Source organism: Cololabis saira, chromosome 24 (assembly GCF_033807715.1).
Source record: "Cololabis saira isolate AMF1-May2022 chromosome 24, fColSai1.1, whole genome shotgun sequence".
NCBI lineage: Eukaryota > Metazoa > Chordata > Actinopteri > Beloniformes > Belonidae > Cololabis > Cololabis saira.
The window spans coordinates 24,281,118-24,307,921 of NC_084610.1; the positions used below are offsets into that span (position 1 = coordinate 24,281,118).

The window sequence follows — 26,804 nt, forward strand, 5'->3', positions numbered from 1 at the left end:
TAAATAAAAAAGGAAATTTCGACTTTTTTCTCGACATTTTGACTTTTTTCTCTACATTTCAACTTTTCTCAAAATTTGGACCCTTTTCTCAAAATTGCGACTTTTTTCACAAAATGTCGACTTTTTTTCTCAAAATTTTGACTCATTTCTCAAATTTTGACTTTTTCCTCTACATTTCAACTTTTATCAAAATTTGGACTCTTTTCTCCAAATTGCGACTCTTTTTCAAAATTGCGACTTTTTTTCACAAAATTGCGACTTTTTTCTCAAAATTTCGACATTTTTTCAAATTTCGACTTTTTTCTCAAAATTTCGACATTTTTTCAAAATTTCGACATTTTTCTCAAAATTTCGACATTTTTCTCAAAATTGCGACTCTTTTCTCAAAATTGCAACTCTTTCTGGAATTACGTAAGTGTTTTAGTCTCAATCTGGAATTATGTAAGTGTTTTAGTCTCAATCTGGAATTATGTAAGTGTTTAGTCTCAATCTGGAATTATGTAAGTGTTTTAGTCTCAATCTGGAATTATGTAAGTGTTTTAGTCTCTCTTGTCAAAAAGAGTCATGTCATCAGACTTGGCTTTGAGTCCTTGACCTCAATTGGTGGAAATTGCACTCGCGAGGGCCCGTTCATCGCTGCTTGCAGCTTTAATTATTATTATTATTATTATTATTATTGTGTGCAGGTTCCCCGGGCAGACACCAGTAAATACATCAGCTTTAATTATTATTATTATTATTATTATTATTATTATTGTGTGCAGGTTCCCCGGGCAGACACCAGTAAATACATCAGCTTTAATTATTATTATTATTATTATTAATGTGTGCAGGTTCCCCGGGCAGACACCAGTAAATACATCAGCTTTAATTATTATTATTATTATTATTATTATTATTATTATTGTGTGCAGGTTCCCCGGGCAGACACCAGTAAATACATCAGCTTTAATTATTATTATTATTATTGTTGTTGTGTGCAGGTTCCCCGGGCAGACACCAGTAAATACATCAGCTTTAATTATTATTATTATTATTATTATTATTATTATTATTATTATTATTGTTGTGTGCAGGTTCCCCGGGCAGACACCAGTAAATACATCAGCTTTAATTATTATTATTATTATTATTATTGTGTGCAGGTTCCCCGGGCAGACACCAGTAAATACATCAGCTTTAATTATTATTATTATTATTATTATTATTATTATTATTGTTGTGTGCAGGTTCCCCGGGCAGACACCAGTAAATACATCAGCTTTAATTATTATTATTATTATTATTATTATTATTGTGTGCAGGTTCCCCGGGCAGACACCAGTAAATACATCAGCTCGTTCCGGCTGCAGAACCTCCGTCCCGACACCGTCTACTCGGTTCAGGTTCGCTGCAAACACTCGGACCACGGTGTCGGTTACTGGAGCGACTGGAGCAACAACTCCACCCGGAGAACGCACGAGGACCGTGAGTACCAGAACTGTTTCTGTTGGGGTTTATCCACTCAGCTGCTCAAAGGAACAAGGAAATAAAAAAGGAAATTTCGACTTTTTTCTTGACATTTTGACTTTTTCTCGACATTTCGACTTTTTTCTCAAAAATTCGACTTTTTTCTCAAAAATTCGACTTCTCTCAAATTTTCGACTTTTTCCTCAAAATTTTTACTCTTTTCTCAAAATTTTTACTCTTTTCTCAAAATTTTTACTCTTTTCTCCAAATTGCGACCGTTTTCTCAAAATTTCGACTCCTCTCAAAATTTTGACTTTTTTCAGAAAATTTCGACTTTTCTCAAAATTTTGACTTTTCTCAAAATTTTGACTTTTTTCTCAAAATTTCGACTTTTTTCTCGACATTTAGACTTTTTTTCCGAATTGTACTTCAACTTTAATCTCGACATTTACTTTTTCCTCAAAATTTAGACTCTTTTCACAAAATTTCAACTTTTCTCAAAATTTCGACCTTTTTCCTCAAAATTTCGACCTTTTTCTCAAAATCTTGACTCATTTCTCAAATTTCGACTCTTTTCTCAAAATTTCGACTTTTTTCTCAAATGTCGACCTTTTTTTCTCAAAATGTCGACCTTTTTCCTCAAAATTTCGACTTTTTTCTCAAAATTCCGACTCTTCAAATTTCAACCTTTTTCTAAAAATTTCGACCTTTTTCTCGACATTTCGACCTTTTTCTCGACATTTCGGCTTTTTTCTCGACATTTCGGCTTTTTTCTAAAAATTTCGACTCTTCTCAAAATTTTGACTTTTATCAAAATTTCGACCTTTTTCTCAAAATTTCGACCTTTTTCTCGACATTTTGGCTTTTTTCTCAAAATTTCGACTCTTCTAAAAAATTTCGACTCTTCTCAAAATTTTGACTTTTCTCAAAATTTCGACTTTTTTCTCAAAATTGTACTTCAACATTAATCTTGTCATTTTTATTTTTTTCTCGACATTTCGACTTTTTCTTTTCCAGAAATTGAACAACTAAAATTAAATTAGACGAGGTCGTCCCGTGATCCCGCTGCACCAATAGGATGTTACTAGTAAACCCAATATATTAATAACCCAATATATTAATATTAATAACCCAATATATTAATATTAATAACCCAATATATTCATATCAATAACACAATATATTAATAACACAATATATTAATATTAATAACCCAATATATTCGTATTAATAACACAATATATTAATAATAATAACCCAATATCAGATACAGTTTGTCACCTCCACCACACGCATTGGCACGTTTTTGTATCGCGGTATTTCGTGGTAGATTTATTGTTCCAATACTGGCTGGTTGGCTGTGCGTCACCGAGGAGCTGAACAAATTTAATAAAATACAGATGAAACCTTGTTTAGATTTTAGATGTTGCATCTATGAAACATGAAGTGGTGATTTAAATTTATCTGTGTTTTTGTTGCAGGACCGTCCAGTAAACCTGATTTAAGTTTATCTGTGTTTTTGTTGCAGGACCGTCCAGTAAACCTGATTTAAATGTATCTGTGTGTTTGTTGCAGGACCGTCCAGTAAACCTGATTTAAGTTTATCTGTGTTTTTGTTGCAGGACCGTCCAGTAAACCTGATTTAAATTTATCTGTGTTTTTGTTGCAGGACCGTCCAGTAAACCTGATTTAAGTTTATCTGTGTTTTTGTTGCAGGACCGTCCAGTAAACCTGATTTAAATGTATCTGTGTTTTTGTTGCAGGACCGTCCAGTAAACCTGATTTAAGTTTATCTGTGTTTTTGTTGCAGGACCGTCCAGTAAACCTGATTTAAGTTTATCTGTGTTTTTGTTGCAGGACCGTCCAGTAAACCTGATTTAAGTTTATCTGTGTTTTTGTTGCAGGACCGTCCAGTAAACCTGATTTAAGTTTATCTGTGTGTTTGTTGCAGGACCGTCCAGTAAACCTGATTTAAATGTATCTGTGTGTTTGTTGCAGGACCGTCCAGTAAACCTGATTTAAATGTATCTGTGTTTTTGTTGCAGGACCGTCCAGTAAACCTGATTTAAATTTATCTGTGTGTTTGTTGCAGGACCGTCCAGTAAACCTGATTTAAGTTTATCTGTTTTTGTTGCAGGACCGTCCAGTAAACCTGATTTAAGTTTATCTGTGTTTTTGTTGCAGGACCGTCCAGTAAACCTGATTTAAGTTTATCTGTGTGTTTGTTGCAGGACCGTCCAGTAAACCTGATCTGTGGATGAACGTCATTCAGAGCAAAACAAATGAACGACAAGTGCAGATTCTGTGTAAGGTAAAGACTGATGGCGTTTTTATACTAAACCGGGCTCGTCAACCCGTGGCTCCTGGAGCTTTTTCCAAAAATGTTGACCTTTTTTTCCCTTTTTTTTTCTTATTTTTTGGGTTTTTTTTCCCTTTTTTTCTTCTTTTTTTGTTTTTTTTTCCCCTTTTTTCTGTTTTTTTTTTCTTCACTTTTTTCCTTTTTTTCCTTTTTTCTTTTTTCCCTTTTTAATCTCTAATTTAGACTTCTCAACATTTAGACTTTTTTCACAAAATTTCGACTTTTTTCTCGAGATTGTACTTCAACATTAATCTAGACATTTCAAATGTTTTTCTGGAAATTTTGACTTTTTTCTGGAAATTCTGACTTTTTCTCGACATTTCGACTTTTTTCCAAAAATTTTGATTTTCTCGACATTTCAACTTTTTTCTAAATTTTTTGACTTTTTTTCTCGACATTTTTGATTTTTTTCTCGAAGTGCATAATGAAAAAAAAATCTTCCCCCTCTTTTAACTAATATAGATTCATTCATTCTTTCTTTATTCTAAGGTTTATACAAGACTTTTCATGTTTTGCGTCTCCAGATATATTAGTTTTTAGTGTTTTTGGTCCAATATTTCCAACATTTTCCTTCCCCTCTACCAGAATAAAAGCCTCATTATTCTCCTGCGTCTGTTTCCAGAATAAAAGCCTCATTATTCTCCTGCGTCTGTTTCCAGAATAAAAGCCTCATTATTCTCCTGCGTCTGTTCCCAGAACTGACGTCTGACTCCAGTTTGTGTTTTCTCCTCAACAGGATCCTGAGTTTTCCAACGGGAAGATCCTCCGGTTTGACTTTAAGGTCCAGAATCAGGCGGACCGATCCGGGAACGGGACGGACTGGGAGAGTTTTCCTGTTAACGGGTCGGGGGACGACGACGGGTCGGGGGACGACCCGAGAAACTCCGTCCTGCTCAAAACCCTCGTCCTCTCCGACAAACAGTCCATCAAAGTTCGAGTCATCGCCGTTAATTCTGTCGGAGCTTCGCCTGAAGCTTTTCTGGTCCTGACGGCCAAATCTAACGGTGAGGAATTATATTCCAAATCTTACCGGGAATATTTGTCTTATTTCTGGGTAAAATTTTCATTTTTAGTCAATTTTTATATTTACCTGTGTGTAAAAATTTTGAGAAAAAAGTCGAAATTTTGAGAAAAAGTCGAAATTTTGAGAAAATAGTAGGAATTTTTGAGAAAATAGTAGGAATTTTTGAGAAAAAAGTAGGAATTTTGAGAAAAAAGTAGGAATTTTTGAGAAAAAAGTAGGAATTTTTGAGAAAAAAGTAGGAAATTTGAGAAAAAAAAGTCAAAATTTCGAGAAAAAAGTCGAGAAAAAAGTCAAATTTTTGTGAAAAAAGTCGAAATGTCGAGAAAAAAATCGAAATGTCGAGAAAAAAGTCAAAATCTTACCGGGAATATTTGTATTATTTCTGGGTAAATTTCTCATTTTTAGTCAATTTTTATATTTACCTGCGTGTAAAAATTTTGAGAAAAAAGTCGAAATTTTGAGAAAAAGTCGAATTTTTGAGAAAAAAGTAGGAATTTTTGAGAAAAAAGTAGGAATTTTTGAGAAAAGAGTCAAATTTTTGTGAAAAAAAATCGAAATGTCGAGAAAAAACTCAAAATCTTACCGGGAATATTGGTCTTATTTCTGGGTAAAATTTCATTTTTAGTCAATTTTTATATTTACCTGCGTGTTTTTTGTGTGCGCTGCAGAGTCGAAATGTTGAGAAAAAAGTCGTAATGCCGAGAAAAAAGAAGTTACTGGTGTCATTTGTTGATGTTTTTTTCCAGGATTCTGATTGGCTAGCATGACTTTATCTTCTCGTTACACTGCCCCCTGTAGGTTTGGCTGCTCATAGCACCTTAACAGATATTTATGCAGGTTCCTGGAAATTATGGGATTTTTATAAACGTAGAGGGGGAAATATCAGTTTTTGAGAATTTTTGAGAAAAAAGAGAAAATTTTGAGAAAAGAGTCGAAATTTTGAGAAAAAAGTTGAGAAAAAAGTTGAAAGTTTGAGAAAAAAGTCAAAATTTAGAGAAAAAAGTCGAAATGTTGAGAAAAAAGTCAAAATGTTGAGAAAAAAGTCGAAATGTTGAGAAAAAAGTCAAAATTTTGAGAAAAAAGATGAAAATTCGAGAAAAAAGTCAAAATTTTGAGAAAAAAATCGAAATTTTTTGAAAAAAGTTGAGAAAAAGTTGAAATTTTGAGAAAAAAAGTTGAAATGTCGAGAAGAAAGTCAAAATGTTAAGAAGTGATTCCACTTCTCTGTCACTCCAAACCAAAGACTCTGGTTCATCTTGGAAGTAACTGGAAGTTACTGGTGTCATTTGTTGATGTTTTTTTCCAGGATTGTGATTGGCTAGCATGACTTTATCTTCTCGTTACACTGCCCCCTGTAGGTTTGGCTGCTCATAGCACCTAAACAGATATTTATGCAGGTTCCTGGAAATTATGGGACTTTTATAAACGTAGAGGGGGAAATATCCGTTTTTGAGAAATTTGGAGAAAAAAGTCGAAGTTTTGAGAAAAAAGTCGAAGTTTTGAGAAAAAAGTCGAAGTTTTGAGAAAAAAGTCGAAGTTTTGAGAAAAAAGTCGAAGTTTTGAGAAAAAAGTCGAAGTTTTGAGAAAAAAGTCGAAGTTTTGAGAAAAAAGTTGGAAGTTTTGAGAAAAAAGTCGGAAGTTTTGAGAAAAGAGTCGAAATTTGAGAAAAAAAAGTCAAAATTTGAGAAAAAAAAGTCAAAATTTGAGAAAAAAAAGTCAAAATTTCGAGAAAAAAGTCAAGAAAAAAGACAAATTTTTGTGAAAAAAGTTGAAATTTTTAGAAAAAAGATGAAATGTCGAGAAAAAAATCGAAATGTCGAGAAAAAAGTCAAAATGTTGAGAAAAAAGTCAATGTCGAGAAAAAAGTCGAAATGTCGTGAAAAAAGTGAAAATGTCGAGATTAATGTTGAAATACAATTTCAAGAATACGGCCAAATCTAACGGTGAGTAATTATGTTTACACTGCAAAAAGTCAAAATCTGACCGGGAATATTTGTCTCATTTCTAGTTAAAATGTCTAATTTTTAGTTAAAGAAAACCTCATTCCACTTAAAACAAGACTCATCACTGGAAAAAACAACAATTTTCACCCGTTTCAAGTACATTTTCACTTGAAATAAGTAGAAAAATCTGCCAGTGGAACAAGATTTTTTTGCTTGTAATGAGAAGATAAATCTTTTTAAAAAAAGTCAATGTTGAGAAAAAAGTCGAAATTTTGAGAAAAGAGTCGAAATTTTGAGAAAAGAGTCAAAATTTTGAGAAAAAAGTCAAAATGTCGAGAAAAGAGTCGAAATTTCGAGAAAGGTCGAAATTTCGAGAAAAAGGTCGAAATTTCGAGAAAAAGGTCGAAATTTCGAGAAAAGAGTCGAAATTTTGAGAAAAAAGTCAAAATGTCGAGAAAAGAGTCGAAATTTCGAGAAAATAGTCAAAATTTTTAGAAAAAAGTGAAAATGTCGAGATCAATGTAGAAATACAATTTCAAGAAAATCGAAATGTCGAGAGAAAAAAGTCAAAATGTCTCTGTTTTATATTTATTTATTTGTTTGTTTCCAGACCCGTCCCCGGTCCAGAACCTGCAGTTTTTATATTTATTTATTTATTTGTTTGCAGACCCGTCCCCGGTCCAGAACCTGCAGTTTTTAATATTTATTTATTTGTTTCCAGACCCGTCCCCGGTCCAGAACCTGCAGTTTTTAATATTTATTTATTTGTTTCCAGACCCGTCCCCGGTCCAGAACCTGCAGTTTTTAATATTTATTTATTTGTTTCCAGACCCGTCCCCGGTCCAGAACCTGCAGTTTTTATATTTATTTATTTATTTGTTTGCAGACCCGTCCCCGGTCCAGAACCTGCAGGTTTTATATTTATTTATTTATTTGTTACAGACCCGTCCCCGGTCCAGAACCTGCAGTTTTTATATTTATTTATTTATTTATTTATTTATTTCCAGACCCGTCCCCGGTCCAGAACCTGCAGTTTTTATATTTATTGATTTGTTTCCAGACCCGTCCCCGGTCCAGAACCTGCAGTTTTTATATTTATTTATTTATTTGTTTGCAGACCCGTCCCCGGTCCAGAACCTGCAGTTTTTATATTTATTTATTTATTTATTTATTTATTTATTTATTTATTTATTTATTTCCAGATCCGTCGCCGGTCCAGAACCTGCAGTTTTTATATTTATTTATTTATTTGTTTCCAGACCCGTCCCCGGTCCAGAACCTGCAGTTTTTATATTTATTTATTTGTTACAGACCCGTCCCCGGTCCAGAACCTGCAGTTTTTATATTTATTTATTTATTTATTTATTTATTTATTTATTTATTTATTTATTTATTTATTTATTTATTTATTTATTTCCAGATCCGTCCCCGGTCCAGAACCTGCAGTTTTTATATTTATTTATTTATTTGTTTCCAGACCCGTCCCCGGTCCAGAACCTGCAGTTTTTATATTTATTTATTTATTTATTTATTTATTTATTTATTTATTTATTTATTTATTTATTTATTTATTTATTTATTTCCAGATCCGTCCCCGGTCCAGAACCTGCAGTTTTTATATTTATTTATTTATTTGTTTCCAGACCCGTCCCCGGTCCAGAACCTGCAGTTTTTATATTTATTTATTTATTTGTTTGCAGACCCGTCCCCGGTCCAGAACCTGCAGTTTTTATATTTATTTATTTATTTATTTATTTCCAGACCCGTCCCCGGTCCAGAACCTGCAGTTTTTATATTTATTTATTTATTTATTTATTTGTTTCCAGACCCGTCCCCGGTCCAGAACCTGCAGTTTTTATATTTATTTATTTATTTATTTATTTGTTTCCAGACCCGTCCCCGGTCCAGAACCTGCAGTTTTTATATTTATTTATTTATTTGCAGACCCGTCCCCGGTCCAGAACCTGCAGTTTTTATATTATTTATTTGTTTGTTTGCAGATCCGTCCCCGGTCCAGAACCTGCAGTTTTTATATTTATTTATTTATTTGTTTCCAGACCCGTCCCCGGTCCAGAACCTGCAGTTTTTATATTTATTTATTTGTTACAGACCCGTCCCCGGTCCAGAACCTGCAGTTTTTATATTTATTTATTTATTTATTTATTTATTTATTTATTTATTTATTTATTTATTTATTTATTTATTTCCAGATCCGTCCCCGGTCCAGAACCTGCAGTTTTTATATTTATTTATTTATTTGTTTCCAGACCCGTCCCCGGTCCAGAACCTGCAGTTTTTATATTTATTTATTTATTTATTTATTTATTTATTTATTTATTTATTTATTTATTTATTTATTTATTTATTTATTTCCAGATCCGTCCCCGGTCCAGAACCTGCAGTTTTTATATTTATTTATTTATTTGTTTGCAGACCCGTCCCCGGTCCAGAACCTGCAGTTTTTATATTTATTTATTTATTTATTTATTTCCAGACCCGTCCCCGGTCCAGAACCTGCAGTTTTTATATTTATTTATTTATTTATTTATTTGTTTCCAGACCCGTCCCCGGTCCAGAACCTGCAGTTTTTATATTTATTTATTTATTTATTTATTTGTTTCCAGACCCGTCCCCGGTCCAGAACCTGCAGTTTTTATATTTATTTATTTATTTGCAGACCCGTCCCCGGTCCAGAACCTGCAGTTTTTATATTATTTATTTGTTTGTTTGCAGACCCGTCCCCGGTCCAGAACCTGCAGTTTTTATATTTATTTATTTGTTTGCAGACCCGTCCCCGGTCCAGAACCTGCAGGTCCATCATCAGGACGGCCGACTCTGGCTGGACTTTAAACCCAGAAACAACAACACGTTTCCGTCGTCAGAATACGTGATGGAATGGACGGATGGAGGAAACGTGGACTGGCAGAGAGAGAAGAAGAACACGCACCGCGCTGCAATTAAAGGTCTGAAACTCTACATCTTACCAGGAAGATTGGTCTTATTTCTGGTTAAAATGTCTCATTTTAGTAAAAAAATCTCATTACACTTAAAACAAGAGTCATCACTGGAAAAAACATCAATTTTCACCTGTTTCAAGTAGATTTTCACTTGAAATAAGTAGAAAAAAACGGCCAAAACTCAAAATCTTATCAAGACTTTAACTTAAAACTTAACTAGAACTTAAAATGTGTTTGACACAAATGAAAGTTCAATTGAAACACGTGCGAAAAACAGCTAACCTTTTAAACTATGTGTGTTATCAGGCGTAAAGGCATTCTTAGGTTAGAAATAAGAACATTTCTTGGTAAGATCCTTAGTTTTTTGAGTGATCACTGCAAAAACTAAAAATCTTAACAAGAATATTTGTCTTATTTCTAGTTAAAATGTCTCATTTTAGTAAAAAAAAAATCTCATTCCACTTAAAACAAGACTCATCACTGGAAAAAACAACAAATTTCACCTGTTTCAAGTAGATTTTCACTTGAAATAAGTAGAAACTAGATTGTTTTGCTTGTAATGAGAAGATAAATCTTGTTCCACTGGCAGATTTTTCTACTTATTTCAAGTGAAAATTTACTTGAAACAGGTGAAAATTGTCAAATAACAAGTTATTTTTCTGGTAATGACTCTTGTTTTAAGTGTAATGAGATTTTTTGACTAAAAATGAGACATTTTAACTAGAAATAAGACAAATATTCCTGGTAAGATTTAGAGTTTTTGCAGTATACATAAGATGTTAGATGTTAATTGACTTTACTAAGAAAAAAGTCAAAATGTCGAGGAAAAAGTCGAAATGTCGAGAAAAAAGTCAAAATGTCGAGAAAAAAGTCAAAATGTCGAGAAAAAAAGTCAAAATGTCGAGAAAAAAAGTCAAAATGTCGAGAAAAAAAGTCAAAATGTCGAGAAAAAAAGTCAAAATGTCGAGAAAAAAAGTCAAAATGTCGAGAAAAAAAGTCAAAATGTCGAGAAAAAAAGTCAAAATGTCGAGAAAAAAAGTCAAAATGTCGAGAAAAAAAGTCAAAATGTTGAGAAAAAAAGTCAAAATGTCGAGAAAAAAAGTCGTAATGTCGAGAAAAAAAGTCAAGATGTCGAGAAAAAAAGTCAAAATGTCGAGAAAAAAAGTCAAAATGTTGAAAAAAAGTAATCTTAATAAGAATATTTGTCTTATTTCTAGTTAAAATGTCTCATTTTTTGTCAAGAAAAATCTCATTACACTTAAAACAAGACTCATCACTGGAAAAAACAACAATTTTCACCTGTTTCAAGTAAATTTTCACTTGAAATAAGTAGAAAAATCTGCCAGTGGAACAAGATTTATCTTCTCATTACAAGCAAAAAATCTTGTTCCACTGGCAGATTTTTCTACTTATTTCAAGTGAAAATTTACTTGAAACAGGTGAAAATTGTCAAATAACAAGTTATTTTTCCAGTGATGACTCTTGTTTTAAATGTAATGAGATTTTTTTACTAAAAATTAGACATTTTAACTAGAAATAAGACAAATATTCTTAAGATTTTGAATTTTTGCAATTCTTCCACGCTGTTTCCCGTTAGAGGTTTGAGGTTTAATTAGTTTAATTAGTTCTAACTGTTGTTCTTTGAGGTTTAATTAGTTTAATTAGTTCTAACTGTTGTTCTTTGAGGTTTAATTAGTTCTAACTGTTGTTCTTTGAGGTTTAATTAGTTTAATTAGTTCTAACTGTTGTTCTTTGAGGTTTAATTAGTTCTAACTGTTGTTCTTTGAGGTTTAATTAGTTTAATTAGTTCTAACTGTTGTTCTTTGAGGTTTAATTAGTTCTAACTGTTGTTCTTTGAGGTTTAATTAGTTTAATTAGTTCTAACTGTTGTTCTTTGAGGTTTAATTAGTTTAATTAGTTCTAACTGCGTGTTCTTTGAGGTTTAATTAGTTTAATTAGTTCTAACTGTTGTTCTTTGAGGTTTAATTAGTTTAATTAGTTGTAACTGTTGTTCTTTGAGGTTTAATTAGTTCTAACTGTTGTTCTTTGAGGTTTAATTAGTTCTAACTGTTGTTCTTTGAGGTTTAATTAGTTTAATTAGTTCTAACTGTTGTTCTTTGAGGTTTAATTAGTTTAATTAGTTGTAACTGTTGTTCTTTGAGGTTTAATTAGTTTAATTAGTTCTAACTGTTGTTCTTTGAGGTTTAATTAGTTTAATTAGTTGTAACTGTTGTTCTTTGAGGTTTAATTAGTTCTAACTGTTGTTCTTTGAGGTTTAATTAGTTTAATTAGTTCTAACTGTTGTTCTTTGAGGTTTAATTAGTTCTAACTGTTGTTCTTTGAGGTTTAATTAGTTTAATTAGTTCTAACTGTTGTTCTTTGAGGTTTAATTAGTTCTAACTGTTGTTCTTTGAGGTTTAATTAGTTGTAACTGTTGTTCTTTGAGGTTTAATTAGTTTAATTAGTTGTAACTGTTGTTCTTTGAGGTTTAATTAGTTTAATTAGTTGTAACTGTTGTTCTTTGAGGTTTAATTAGTTTAATTAGTTCTAACTGTTGTTCTTTGAGGTTTAATTAGTTTAATTAGTTCTAACTGTTGTTCTTTGAGGTTTAATTAGTTTAATTAGTTCTAACTGTTGTTCTTTGAGGTTTAATTAGTTCTAACTGTTGTTCTTTGAGGTTTAATTAGTTTAATTAGTTCTAACTGTTGTTCTTTGAGGTTTAATTAGTTCTAACTGTTGTTCTTTGAGGTTTAATTAGTTTAATTAGTTCTAACTGTTGTTCTTTGAGGTTTAATTAGTTTAATTAGTTCTAACTGCGTGTTCTTTGAGGTTTAATTAGTTTAATTAGTTCTAACTGTTGTTCTTTGAGGTTTAATTAGTTTAATTAGTTGTAACTGTTGTTCTTTGAGGTTTAATTAGTTTAATTAGTTCTAACTGTTGTTCTTTGAGGTTTAATTAGTTCTAACTGTTGTTCTTTGAGGTTTAATTAGTTTAATTAGTTCTAACTGTTGTTCTTTGAGGTTTAATTAGTTTAATTAGTTCTAACTGTTGTTCTTTGAGGTTTAATTAGTTTAATTAGTTCTAACTGTTGTTCTTTGAGGTTTAATTAGTTCTAACTGTTGTTCTTTGAGGTTTAATTAGTTGTAACTGTTGTTCTTTGAGGTTTAATTAGTTTAATTAGTTCTAACTGTTGTTCTTTGAGGTTTAATTAGTTTAATTAGTTCTAACTGTTGTTCTTTGAGGTTTAATTAGTTTAATTAGTTGTAACTGTTGTTCTTTGAGGTTTAATTAGTTCTAACTGTTGTTCTTTGAGGTTTAATTAGTTTAATTAGTTCTAACAGCTTGTTCTTTGAGGTTTAATTAGTTTAATTAGTTCTAACTGCTTGTTCTTTGAGGTTTAATTAGTTTAATTAGTTCTAACTGTTGTTCTTTGAGGTTTAATTAGTTGTAACTGTTGTTCTTTGAGGTTTAATTAGTTTAATTAGTTGTAACTGTTGTTCTTTGAGGTTTAATTAGTTTAATTAGTTCTAACTGTTGTTCTTTGAGGTTTAATTAGTTTAATTAGTTCTAACTGTTGTTCTTTGAGGTTTAATTAGTTGTAACTGTTGTTCTTTGAGGTTTAATTAGTTTAATTAGTTCTAACTGTTGTTCTTTGAGGTTTAATTAGTTTAATTAGTTCTAACAGCTTGTTCTTTGAGGTTTAATTAGTTTAATTAGTTCTAACTGCTTGTTCTTTGAGGTTTAATTAGTTTAATTAGTTCTAACTGTTGTTCTTTGAGGTTTAATTAGTTCTAACTGTTGTTCTTTGAGGTTTAATTAGTTCTAACTGTTGTTCTTTGAGGTTTAATTAGTTTAATTAGTTCTAACTGCGTGTTCTTTGAGGTTTAATTAGTTTAATTAGTTCTAACTGTTGTTCTTTGAGGTTTAATTAGTTTAATTAGTTCTAACTGTTGTTCTTTGAGGTTTAATTAGTTTAATTAGTTCTAACTGTTGTTCTTTGAGGTTTAATTAGTTTAATTAGTTGTAACTGTTGTTCTTTGAGGTTTAATTAGTTTAATTAGTTCTAACTGTTGTTCTTTGAGGTTTAATTAGTTCTAACTGTTGTTCTTTGAGGTTTAATTAGTTTAATTAGTTCTAACAGCTTGTTCTTTGAGGTTTAATTAGTTTAATTAGTTGTAACTGTTGTTCTTTGAGGTTTAATTAGTTTAATTAGTTGTAACTGTTGTTCTTTGAGGTTTAATTAGTTCTAACTGTTGTTCTTTGAGGTTTAATTAGTTTAATTAGTTCTAACTGTTGTTCTTTGAGGTTTAATTAGTTCTAACTGTTGTTCTTTGAGGTTTAATTAGTTGTAACTGTTGTTCTTTGAGGTTTAATTAGTTTAATTAGTTCTAACTGTTGTTCTTTGAGGTTTAATTAGTTTAATTAGTTCTAACTGTTGTTCTTTGAGGTTTAATTAGTTCTAACTGTTGTTCTTTGAGGTTTAATTAGTTTAATTAGTTCTAACTGTTGTTCTTTGAGGTTTAATTAGTTTAATTAGTTCTAACAGCTTGTTCTTTGAGGTTTAATTAGTTCTAACTGTTGTTCTTTGAGGTTTAATTAGTTTAATTAGTTGTAACTGTTGTTCTTTGAGGTTTAATTAGTTCTAACTGTTGTTCTTTGAGGTTTAATTAGTTTAATTAGTTCTAACTGTTGTTCTTTGAGGTTTAATTAGTTGTAACTGTTGTTCTTTGAGGTTTAATTAGTTTAATTAGTTCTAACTGTTGTTCTTTGAGGTTTAATTAGTTTAATTAGTTCTAACAGCTTGTTCTTTGAGGTTTAATTAGTTTAATTAGTTCTAACTGTTGTTCTTTGAGGTTTAATTAGTTTAATTAGTTCTAACTGTTGTTCTTTGAGGTTTAATTAGTTTAATTAGTTGTAACTGTTGTTCTTTGAGGTTTAATTAGTTCTAACAGCTTGTTCTTTGAGGTTTAATTAGTTTAATTAGTTGTAACTGTTGTTCTTTGAGGTTTAATTAGTTTAATTAGTTGTAACTGTTGTTCTTTGAGGTTTAATTAGTTTAATTAGTTGTAACTGTTGTTCTTTGAGGTTTAATTAGTTTAATTAGTTCTAACTGTTGTTCTTTGAGGTTTAATTAGTTTAATTAGTTCTAACTGTTGTTCTTTGAGGTTTAATTAGTTTAATTAGTTCTAACTGTTGTTCTTTGAGGTTTAATTAGTTTAATTAGTTCTAACTGTTGTTCTTTGAGGTTTAATTAGTTTAATTAGTTCTAACTGTTGTTCTTTGAGGTTTAATTAGTTTAATTAGTTCTAACTGTTGTTCTTTGAGGTTTAATTAGTTCTAACTGTTGTTCTTTGAGGTTTAATTAGTTGTAACTGTTGTTCTTTGAGGTTTAATTAGTTTAATTAGTTCTAACTGCTTGTTCTTTGAGGTTTAATTAGTTTAATTAGTTCTAACTGTTGTTCTTTGAGGTTTAATTAGTTTAATTAGTTGTAACTGTTGTTCTTTGAGGTTTAATTAGTTCTAACAGCTTGTTCTTTGAGGTTTAATTAGTTTAATTAGTTGTAACTGTTGTTCTTTGAGGTTTAATTAGTTCTAACTGTTGTTCTTTGAGGTTTAATTAGTTTAATTAGTTGTAACTGTTGTTCTTTGAGGTTTAATTAGTTTAATTAGTTGTAACTGTTGTTCTTTGAGGTTTAATTAGTTCTAACTGTTGTTCTTTGAGGTTTAATTAGTTTAATTAGTTCTAACTGCTTGTTCTTTGAGGTTTAATTAGTTTAATTAGTTCTAACTGTTGTTCTTTGAGGTTTAATTAGTTTAATTAGTTCTAACTGTTGTTCTTTGAGGTTTAATTAGTTTAATTAGTTGTAACTGTTGTTCTTTGAGGTTTAATTAGTTCTAACAGCTTGTTCTTTGAGGTTTAATTAGTTTAATTAGTTGTAACTGTTGTTCTTTGAGGTTTAATTAGTTTAATTAGTTCTAACTGTTGTTCTTTGAGGTTTAATTAGTTTAATTAGTTCTAACTGTTGTTCTTTGAGGTTTAATTAGTTTAATTAGTTCTAACTGTTGTTCTTTGAGGTTTAATTAGTTCTAACTGTTGTTCTTTGAGGTTTAATTAGTTTAATTAGTTCTAACAGCTTGTTCTTTGAGGTTTAATTAGTTTAATTAGTTCTAACAGCTTGTTCTTTGAGGTTTAATTAGTTCTAACTGTTGTTCTTTGAGGTTTAATTAGTTTAATTAGTTCTAACAGCTTGTTCTTTGAGGTTTAATTAGTTCTAACTGTTGTTCTTTGAGGTTTAATTAGTTGTAACTGTTGTTCTTTGAGGTTTAATTAGTTTAATTAGTTCTAACTGCTTGTTCTTTGAGGTTTAATTAGTTTAATTAGTTCTAACTGTTGTTCTTTGAGGTTTAATTAGTTTAATTAGTTCTAACTGTTGTTCTTTGAGGTTTAATTAGTTCTAACTGCGTGTTCTTTGAGGTTTAATTAGTTGTAACTGTTGTTCTTTGAGGTTTAATTAGTTCTAACTGTTGTTCTTTGAGGTTTAATTAGTTTAATTAGTTGTAACTGTTGTTCTTTGAGGTTTAATTAGTTTAATTAGTTGTAACTGTTGTTCTTTGAGGTTTAATTAGTTCTAACTGTTGTTCTTTGAGGTTTAATTAGTTCTAACAGCTTGTTCTTTGAGGTTTAATTAGTTCTAACAGCTTGTTCTTTGAGGTTTAATTAGTTCTAACAGCTTGTTCTTTGAGGTTTAATTAGATGTAACTGTTCTTTGTTCCACCAGGCGACCTTCAGCCCTTCGTTTGCTACAACGTGTCGGTTTATCCGGTTTATTCTGGACGGGTGGGGAAGCCGACGAGGACGGAGGCTTTTCTGGAGCAGGGAGGTGAGAAACATTCCTGCAGAAACTCACAATCCTACCAGGAATATTTGTCTATTTAGGGCCCGAGCACTGACAGTGTGAGGGCCCTAATGTATCTGTAGGAATTATTTTTTTCTTTCTTTCTTTTTATTTTTCTGCCAAAATGAGGGCCTTTTCTTTTTTTTTCTTTTATTATTTTTCTCCAGGTCTGGCTTGGTGAAAAATTTGGTGACTTTTGGGGCACGTTTAGGGGGAAAAAAGTACGGTGTCCGAGACCCGCCATTGCTGCAAATAAAAGTAACGCTGCAAACAGAAACAAACGCTGCTGCAAATTAAATAAAAAAATGAGGCAAATAAAATAAAAAAATGAGGCAAATAAAAAAGCCACACAGAAGTGAATTACCGGGGACTATTTTTGCCGATGCACCGGTGTTTCACATTAAAAATGACACGTAGCGATGTTGAACACTAACCTTTTCACTTATTTTCTCGTTCGTTGTTCTTCTTATTCCTCGCTCTTCTTATTTCTTCCTTTTCACTCACGTCCTCTTCCTCTTCTTCTTCTCCTCTCACGTAAAAACACCGGTGCATCAGCAAAAATAGTCCCCAGTAATTCACTTCCGTTGTGGCTTTTTTATTTGCGTCATTTTTTTATTTTATTTGCGTCATTTTTTTATTTTCAGCAATGGCGGGTCTCGGACACCGTACTTTTTTCCCCCAAAAGTCACCAAATTTTGCACCAATCCAGGCCTGGTGATAAATGTGATATTTCATGGTTTGCATTAATGGGCGTGGCCTAACGGCTCAACAGCGCCCCCTAGAATACTTTGTTCCTCAAGCCCCACAATACGGTTTGACGTACATGCACGAAAATCGGTACACACCTGTATCATGTCGCAACTTAAAGAAAAGTCTCTTGGAGCCATGGCCCAAACCCAACAGGAAGTCGGCCATTTTGAATTAATTGTGTAGTTTTGGCGAAATTTATGCCATTTCTTCGTCCGTTAATTCAGCCCGAACCGTAACGTGCACCCAGGTGTGTTATACATCAAAATGTGCGTCTCCATCCTGCGACAACACGCATTACTTTTCTCTTTCAAAAGTGTTACCGTGGCGACGCTAGACGCCAAAAAGCGCACCCCCCCTTCATCTGGTTGGTCCATATTTGATAGTTCCTACTTTCTGCCACTTTTGAATGGTTCGACATAAAGACTCGTGATGGAGTCATCGGACTCTGTTTTGACATTTAACATTTAGTTAGAACTGGGGGCGATTTATTTTTTCAATATGCACTTCGAGAAAAAAGTGGAAATGTCGAGAAAAAAGTGGAAATTTCAAGATTAAAAAGGAAAGGAAAAAGGAAGAAAAAAAAAGAGAAAAAAGGAAATAAAAGAAGAAAAAAAGGGGAAAAAAGAAGAAAAAAGGGGAAAAAAAGAAGAAAGAAAAGAGAAAAGAAGAAAAAAAGGGGAAAAAAAGAAGAAAGAAAAGAAGAAAAAAGGAAAAAAAGGGGAAAAAAAGAAGAAAAGAAGAAAAAAGGAAAAAAAGAAGAAAAGGGGAAAAAAAGAAGAGAGAAAAGAAGAAAAAAAGGGGAAAAAAAGAAGAAAGAAAAGAAGAAAAAAGGAAAAAAAGGGGAAAAAAAGAAGAAAAGAAGAAAAAAGGAAAAAAAGAAGAAAAAAGGGGAAAAAAAGAAGAAAGAAAAGAGAAAAGAAGAAAGAAAAGAAGAAAAAAGGGAAAAAATAGAAAAAAGGTAAAAAAAAGATAAAAAAAGGGAAAAAATAAGAAAAAAAGGGAAAAAATAAGATAAAAAGGGAAAAAAGAAGAAAGAAAAGAGAAAAAAGGAAAAAAAGAAGAAAAAAAGGAAAAAAAAGAAAAAAGGGAAAAAGAGAAAAGGGAAAAAAACAAGGAAAAAAAGAAGAAAAAAAGGGGGAAAAAAGAAGAAAAAAGGGAATAAAAGAAGAAAGAAAAGAGAAAAAAAGGGAAAAAATAAGAAAGAAAAGAGAAAAAAGGGGAAAAAAGGAAAAAAAGTTTATATGTTTATATCATAATTGGTGCAAATTAGCCCCGCCCCTTCTTCTGATTGGTCGATATCTGATAGTTCCTACGTACTGTTTTACTTCCTAAATTGAGGGCATAAGCCTGTCGGCTTCTTCAGCTCTCCTGTCACATTTGTTTTACTATTTTGATAGTTAAGTGTTACTTTTACTGTGTTTAAACTACTACAGTAACTAAATAAAGCGTGTGTTTGCAGCTCCGTCGTTACTGTGTTTAAACTACTAAGGTAACTAAATAAAGCGTGTGTTTGCAGCTCCGTCTGTTACTGTGTTTAAACTACTAAAGTAACTAAATACCTTGTGTTTGCAGCTCCGTCGTTAGGCCCGTCCGTTAGGCTGAAGGTTTAAACTACTAAAGTAACTAAATAAAGCGTGTGTTTGCAGCTCCGTCGTTGGGCCCGTCCGTCAGGCTGAAGGGAAACGCCCGACACGACTCGGCCGAGCTGGAGTGGGAGGAGATTCCTCTGCAGAACCGACGAGGTTTCATCACCAACTACACCGTCTCCTACCGGGCCGGCAACCGTGAGACCAACCGTGAGTACCAGTCACTGGAAAAACTACTAAAATAACAGGAATATTGGTCTTATTTCTAGTTAAAATGTCTCGTTTTTAGTCAGAAAAAATCTCATTACACTTAAAACAAGAGTCATTACCAGAAAAATAACTTATTTGACAATTTTCACCTGTTTCAAGTAGATTTTCAATTGAAATTAGTAGAAAAATCTTGTTCCACTGGCAGATTTTTCTACTTATTTTAAGTGAAAATTTACACATTTTTTTTTTCAGTAGCAGCAACTTAACATTTCGACTTTTTCTCGACATTTCGACTTTTTTCTCGACTTTTCTCAATTTTTTTTACTTTTTTCTCAAAATTTCAACTCCTTTCTCAAAATTTTGACTTTTTTCACAAAATTTTGACTTTTTTCTCAAAATTTCAACTCCTTTCACAAAATTTTGACTTTTTTCACAAAATTTTGACTTTTTTCACAAAATTTTGACTTTTTTCTCAAAATTTCGAAAAATGTACTCGAAACAGGTGAAAATTGTCAAATAAGTTATTTTTCTGGTAATGAGTCTTGTTTTAAGTGTAATGAGATTTTTTTGACTGAAAATGAGACATTTTAACTAGAAATAAGACAAATATTCCTGGTAAGATTTGGAGTTTTTGCAGTGTACAAAGCATTACAAACTGTAACAATAGGGCAAACGCACAGCATTGTTTTATATTTTGTGTCTTTCAAATAAAAGACCATTTTCATATCACATCATTCAAGGTTGTTAAAAAAATACTGCTATAATATCGTATCGTTCACTGCAAAAACTCAAAATCTTATTTCTAGTTAAAATGTCTAATTTTTAGTCAAATAAATCTCATTACACTTAAGACAAGACTCAAAAAACACGAATTTTCACCTGTTTCAAGTAGATTTTCACTTAAAATAAGTAGAAAAATCTGCCAGTAGAACAAGATTTTTTTGCTTGTAATGAGAAGATAAATCTTGTTCCACTGGCAGATTTTTCTACTTATTTCAAGTGAAAATTTACTTGAAACAGGTGAAAATTGTCAAATAAGTTATTTTTCTGGTGATGACTCTTGTTTTAAGTTCTCAAATCACTCCGATTTGTGATCAAACCGTAGCTCGTAGCAGAAAAATGAAAACATCGGGAGAGACACAGAACCCGGCAGATTCTGACAATCTTACTTTTATTCAGATATTCCTTAAAATGAGTGAGTAAGCTCAGTGCGAAGACAGAGTGAGATTATTTTACGTTACTTACTTTCTTTACTTATACTTTTTACGTTTAAGTGTAATAAGATTTCTTGATTAAAAATGAGACATTTTAACTAGAAATAAGTGAAATATTCCTGGTAAGATTGTGAGTTTTTGCTATTTGTTCCAACCGGATAAACCGGATGCAGCAACGGAGGAGGATGTTTCTGATTGGTCGGTCAGGGACCAATCAGGAGGCTGAAAAAGGGGGATAAAAATACACACAAGTGTTCCTTTTACTTTACAAGTTTTAAAACAATAATCCAGTGACTTAAATGTTGATACAAGTTAAGTAAAAACTACATTTTCCATCAATGTGAACAAGAGAAACGGCTGTTTGTTCCAACCGGATAAACCGGACGCAGCAACGGAGGATGTTTCTTGTGTTCTTTTTACTATGTGTTTTCAAATAAAAGACAATTCTTTCCAGTCATTTCCTCATTCAAGGTTGTTAAAAAAATACTGCTACAATATCGTATCGTTATCGTAGGGCTGGGCGATTTTGGACAAAAATAAAATCCCGATTTTTTTTTTTTTTTCTCTGAAAACCCGATTTTCGATTTTGATTTTTTTGGTAAAACTACAAAACACAATGGAATAAATTGTTTAAAATATTTTATCTTTATTTTTAAAGAAAACCAGCAAACAAATTTCCTTATTGGGAATGAAGTGCAATTGAAAGATCCTGTAAATCCTCCTTGAGTTTAGTAAAGTGACAACATTTACCATTTTCTTGACCAAACAAAGACGACTAGACGAGCTCTGTCTGTAATGCAGCTGCAGAAAAGGAACATCCATTTTCCCATTTTCCTTTTTTTAACATCGATTGTGATTAATAAATCTGATTTAAATTTAAAATCGATTAATCGCACAGCCCTACGTTATCGTGACCTCAATATCGTGTATCGTAGCGTATCGTGACATTAGTGTATCGTTACAGCACTAGTGTGTCCGGTCCCTGTTCAACAAAGTGAATCTAATTGTGTTTGTTTTGCAGACGTGACGGTGAATTTAATCTAATTGTGGTATTATTTTGCAGACGTGACGGTTCCGGCCAACACGACCTCGTACACGATGACGGGGCTGCATCACGACACCAGGTACGACGTTTGGATCCGAGCGTCGACTATCGGGGGCTCTAAGGACGGGAACAGTCACTCCTTCACCACGCTGAAGTACGGTGGGTTTAACAGTCGCCTCGACCTTCAATCGACCTTCAAAACACATTCACAACCTTCAAAACACAGCCCTGACCTTCAAAACACAGTCACTCCTTCACCACACTGAAGTACGGTGGGTTTAACAGTCGCCTGGTACAACCGTAGGACCTTCAAAAACACAACCCTGACCTTCAAAACACATCCACGACCTTCAAAATACAACCCTGACCTTCAAAAAACATCCAAAATACAGCCCTGACCTTCAGAAAACAGTCACTCCTTCACCACGCTGAAGTACGGTGGGTTTAACAGTCGCCTGGTACAACCGTAGGACCTTCAAAAACACATCCACGACCTTCAAAATACAGCCCTGACCTTGAAAACACAACCCTGACCTTCAGACCACAACCCTGACCTTCAAACCACAACCCTGACCTTGAAAACACAACCCTGACCTTCAGACCACAACCCTGACCTTCAAACCACAACCCTGACCTTGAAAACACAACCCTGACCTTCAGACCACAACCCTGACCTTCAAAACACAACCCTGGCCTTGAAAACACAACCCTGACCTTCAGACCACAACCCTGACCTTCAAAACACAACCCTGGCCTTGAAAACACAACCCTGACCTTGAAAACACAACCCTGACCTTGAAAACACAACCCTGACCTTCAGACCACAACCCTGACCTTGAAAACACAACCCTGACCTTCAGACCACAACCCTGACCTTGAAAACACAACCCTGACCTTGAAAACACAACCCTGACCTTCAACACTGCAAAAACTCAAAATCTTACCAGGAATATTTGTCTTATTTCTAGTTAAAATGTCTCATTTTAGTAAAAAAATCTCATTCCACTTAAAACAAGACTCATCACTGGAAAAAACAACAATTTTCACCTGTTTCAAGTAATTTTTCACTTGAAATAAGTAGGAAAATCTGCCAGTGGAACAAGATTTTTTTGCTTGTAATGAGAAGATTTAGATTTAGAGTCATTTTAAGGAATATCTGAATAAAAGTAAGATTGTCAGAATCTGCCGGGTTCTGTGTCTCTCACGATGTTTTCATTTTTCTGCTACGAGCTACGGTTTGATCACAAATCGGAGTGATTTGAGAGCTTAAAACAAGAGTCATCACCAGAAAAATAACTTATTTGACAATTTTCACCTGTTTCAAGTAAATTTTCACTTGAAATAAGTAGAAAATTATTGTTTTTTCCAGTGATGACTCTTGTTTTAAGTGTAATGAGATTTTTTGTATTTGTATTTTGAAAATGAGACATTTTAACTAGAAATAAGACAAATATTCTTGTTATTTAGAGTTTTAATATCTAAATGTTGATGTTTTGTCTCGTCAGGTCCTGGGATGATTGAGAGCATCATCGTGGCCGTGAGTCTGGGATTCTTCATGTTCTTCCTGCTCTGCCTCTACAAGAGAGACCAGTAAGTTCTGGAAGTTTCCCTTCAGGGATCGATCATCGTTTCAGATCATCGTCTGTTTATTTCAGTCCCCGGGAAACATGCGTTTCCATGACGACTCCCTCTAATCCAGGGGTCGGAAACCCAAAATGTTTTAGATCCATATTGGACCAAAAACACAAAAAACTAATGTGTCTGGAGCCGCAAAAAATGAAAAGTCTTGTATCAGAATTAGAATGAAGAAACACATGCTGCATGTTTCTATATTAGTTAGAACTGGGGGACATTTTTATTATCATTATGTACTTCGAGAAAAAAGTGGAACTGTTGAGAAAAAAGTGGAAATGTCGAGAAAAAAGTCAAAATTTCGAGAAAAACACTTGAAATGTCTAGATTAATGTTGAAGTACAATCTTGAGAAAAAAGTCGAAATGTCGAGAAAAAAGTCGAAATGTCAAGAAAAATGTCGAAATTTCGTGAATAAAGTTGACATTTTGAGAAAAAAGGCGAAATTTTGAGAAAAAAGGCAAATAGTCGAAATTACTGCTGAAGTACAATTTCGAGAAAACAGTCCAAATGTTGAGGAAAAAAGGCGAAATTTAGAATTTTCTTGAAATTTGTATTCTGTTTTTTCACTTTTTTGTACACTTTTTTTATGCATGTTCAAAATAAAATGTTCCAATCAAATCTGTGCTGTTTCTCAACAGAATCAGGGAGAATTTCTGGCCCCAGATTCCTAATCCTGGAGAGAGCACGATCGGGAACTGGTCCCCCGATTGTTCCACAAAGGTACACACTAAATAATACACTAAATAATAACACAAGAATACAAAGTAGAGAGGCTTTAAAAATGTTTAATGTCTTGTATTTTGTTCAGGATGTTGATGCTTTTGGAAAGAAACTGTCCGTCAGTCTGTTTGTCTAACGTGCGCTTTTTGGCCCATCCGGAATGCATTGGCAGAACTTTGGGGCCTCACCACTCGCACACCGTTACTGGAAAAATTCAGAACCGATTTATAAAGTTGTAGGCCCTGAATTTAACTACAGTCCTGTGAATTTTCAGAGCGATCGCACAAATAGTTTTCGCACGAAGTGCAAAAACATTTCCAGGTTTCCAAACTAATGGGGAGATTTTCCCATGTATGTGTGTGGCGCGGAATGTCACTGTGGATGTAGGAGGTAAAAAAAATCACTTTTTTCTGAGTCACCTAACTTTCTCATACCTGCACGTAGAAATGTCATTCAAACTTCAAAACGGAGGAAAACTTCTCTTCTCTCCAAAACACCGAAAGTTTTTTCCTAAGATGTAAACTTTTCAAAATATGAGCACACAAGCGAGGACTGGAAATCACTTTTTTGTCAAATCTAGAGTGCGGGTGTCGGTTGGTAGAGTGAGAGAAGCCGTTAAAAAATTACCTGAATTTTTATTTGAAACTCGAGCTCACGGCCAAACCGTAAAAAGGAGACAAATAATTTTTGGTCAGAATGTAGACATAGGTGTTGGGATTCATAAAATGTGACTTTGACAGGCGGGGTATGCGCAAAATTTAAATGGGGGGGGGGGGGGTGTAGAGCCACATCACCAAAAATATACTGGTGGGAGAGGGGAGCGGACACGCTGCCTTCTCCGATAAAGTAACCTATTTTATTTTTTATTTCCTTTTTTTTGTTTTTTTTCTTCAAAAGAAAAAGTAATTGCAAGGAAAAATCAGATGTAACAAGTGGGAGCAAACGCTGCCTTTCACCTTAAACGCAAGGAATGTAGGGAGGAAAGGAAGAAGCTTTAACCAAGCTTCTATTTCCGTCCTGGACTTCAGACCTGCGAAGCGAGAAGAATAAGGAACCGATCATCTGCCGACGCCGGAAGATATTCCCTTCCAGGAGTCGTGCAGGGGTCAAGGGTGACGTGACATTGTTGTTATTTGTTCTCGACATGCGCGAGTGCGAGCGGAGATATCCAGTGCGTACAGCACCGCCTGGCTGTCATTAAGGGACGAAATAGAACTCCACTTCTCTGTCAGTCCAAACCAAAGACTCTCGTTCATCTTGGAAGTAACTGGAAGTTCCTGGTGTCATTTGTTGATGTTTTTTTCCAGGATTCTGATTGGCTAGCATGACTTTATCTTCTCGTTACACTGCCCCCTGTAGGTTTGGCTGCTCATAGCACCTTAACAGATATTTATGCAGGTTCCTGGAAATGATGGGATTTTTCAAAACGTAGAGGGGGAAATATCAGTTTTTGAGAAATTTTGAGAAAAAAGTCAAAATTTTGAGAAAAGAGTCGAAATTTTTGGGAAAAAAGTTGAAATTTTGATAAAAAAGTCGAAAAGTTGAGTAAAAAGTAAAAAAGGAGGTAACTGGAGTGTTACTCGTGTCATTTGTTGATGTTTTTTTCCAGGATTCTGATTGGCTAGCATGACTTTATCTTCTCGTTACACTGCCCCCTGTAGGTTTGGCTGCTCATAGCACCTTAACAGATATTTATGCAGGTTCCTGGAAATGATGGGATTTTTCAAAACGGAGAGGGGGAAATATCCGTTTTTGTAAATACATTTTGAGAAAAAAGACGAAATGTCGAGAAAAAACTTGAAATTTTGATAAAAAAGTTGAAATTTTGAGAAAAAAGTTGAAATTTTGATAAAGTCGAAATTTTGTGGAAAAAAGATTAAATGGCAAGAAAAAAGGAGGGGTAGGTGGCCGAGAAAATGACGAAATGTCGAGAAGAAAGTCGAGATTTTGAGGAAAAAAAAGTCGGAATTTTGAGAAAAAAGTGGAAATGTCAAGATAAAACTCGAAATGTCAAGAAAAAAGTCAAAATTTTGAGAAAAAAGTCAAAAGTTTGTGAAAAAAGTCAAAAGTTTGTGAAAAAAGTCAAAAGTTTGTGAAAAAAGATGAAATGTCGAGGAAAAAGTCGAAATTTGAGAAATAAGTCGAAATTTTGAGGAAAGAGTCGAAATTTTGAGAAAAAAGTCGAAATGTTAAGTTGCTGCTACTGAAATAAAAAAAATCCTCTTTTCTTCTTCTTCACAGGAAGAGAGTGAGAAGGAGAGCTGCGTGTCCGGCATCAGCGTCCTGGACGTGTGCGAGTCCAAGCCCGGCCCGGAGGAGGACAAGGCCAGCCTGTCCCTGAAGAAGGACAAGTATCTGTCGGAGGAAAACAGCTCCGGCATCGGCGGCTCGTCCTGCATGTCGTCGCCGCGCCAGAGCGTGTCGGACAGCGACGAGGCCGACGCGGCCGACACGTCGGCCAGCACCGTGCAGTATTCGTCCGTGGTGGCGCCGCGCGGCTACAAGGGCCAGACGCCGGGATCGCACGGATCCCACGGGTCGCAGACGCAGCCCGGCGTGTTCTGGCGCTCCGAGTCCACGCAGCCGCTGCTGGACTCGGAGGAGAACCCCGACATGTCGGTTCAGGACAGCAGACTCTTCCAGCGCTCCCCCGGCTCGTCCTGCTTCACGCCCGGCGACGGAGAGGAGCAGCCGGAGTGGGAGCAGCAGGACTTGTGCTCCGTGGAGGAGAACGGGGAGACGACGGCCGTCCCCGACAGGCTGACGGACGTCCTGCCGGCGGGAGCTCCGGGAGCTCCTGGAGCTCCGGCCTCCAGCTACATGCCCCAGCTAGGCGGCTACCGGCCCCAGTGACGACACCAACCCAACGCTTTGGTGCCTCTCGCTTTAATATGTGCACTGCAAAATCTCATAATCTTACCAGGAATATTTGACTTATTTCTAGTTGAAATTTTGTGAAAAAAGATTAAATGACAAGAAAAAAGGAGGGGTAGGTAGCTGAGAAAAAGACGAAATTT

The 26,804-nt window shown here is 33.9% G+C and overlaps 1 protein-coding gene across 1 annotated transcript in view; it reads left to right on the plus strand.

The window, feature by feature from the left end:
- Positions 1-26,804, plus strand: part of LOC133425119 (interleukin-6 receptor subunit beta-like) — a 27,886-nt gene extending 1,082 nt beyond the window's left edge. Inside the window, exons 2-11 of the mRNA XM_061715799.1 lie at positions 1,305-1,467; positions 3,681-3,760; positions 4,545-4,812; positions 9,562-9,738; positions 16,512-16,613; positions 19,025-19,174; positions 21,452-21,592; positions 22,939-23,023; positions 23,706-23,787; positions 26,029-26,804. Coding sequence (XP_061571783.1) covers positions 1,305-1,467; positions 3,681-3,760; positions 4,545-4,812; positions 9,562-9,738; positions 16,512-16,613; positions 19,025-19,174; positions 21,452-21,592; positions 22,939-23,023; positions 23,706-23,787; positions 26,029-26,640 — 1,860 coding nt within the window. The 3' untranslated portion in view covers positions 26,641-26,804. The remainder of the gene's footprint in view (positions 1-1,304; positions 1,468-3,680; positions 3,761-4,544; positions 4,813-9,561; positions 9,739-16,511; positions 16,614-19,024; positions 19,175-21,451; positions 21,593-22,938; positions 23,024-23,705; positions 23,788-26,028) is intronic.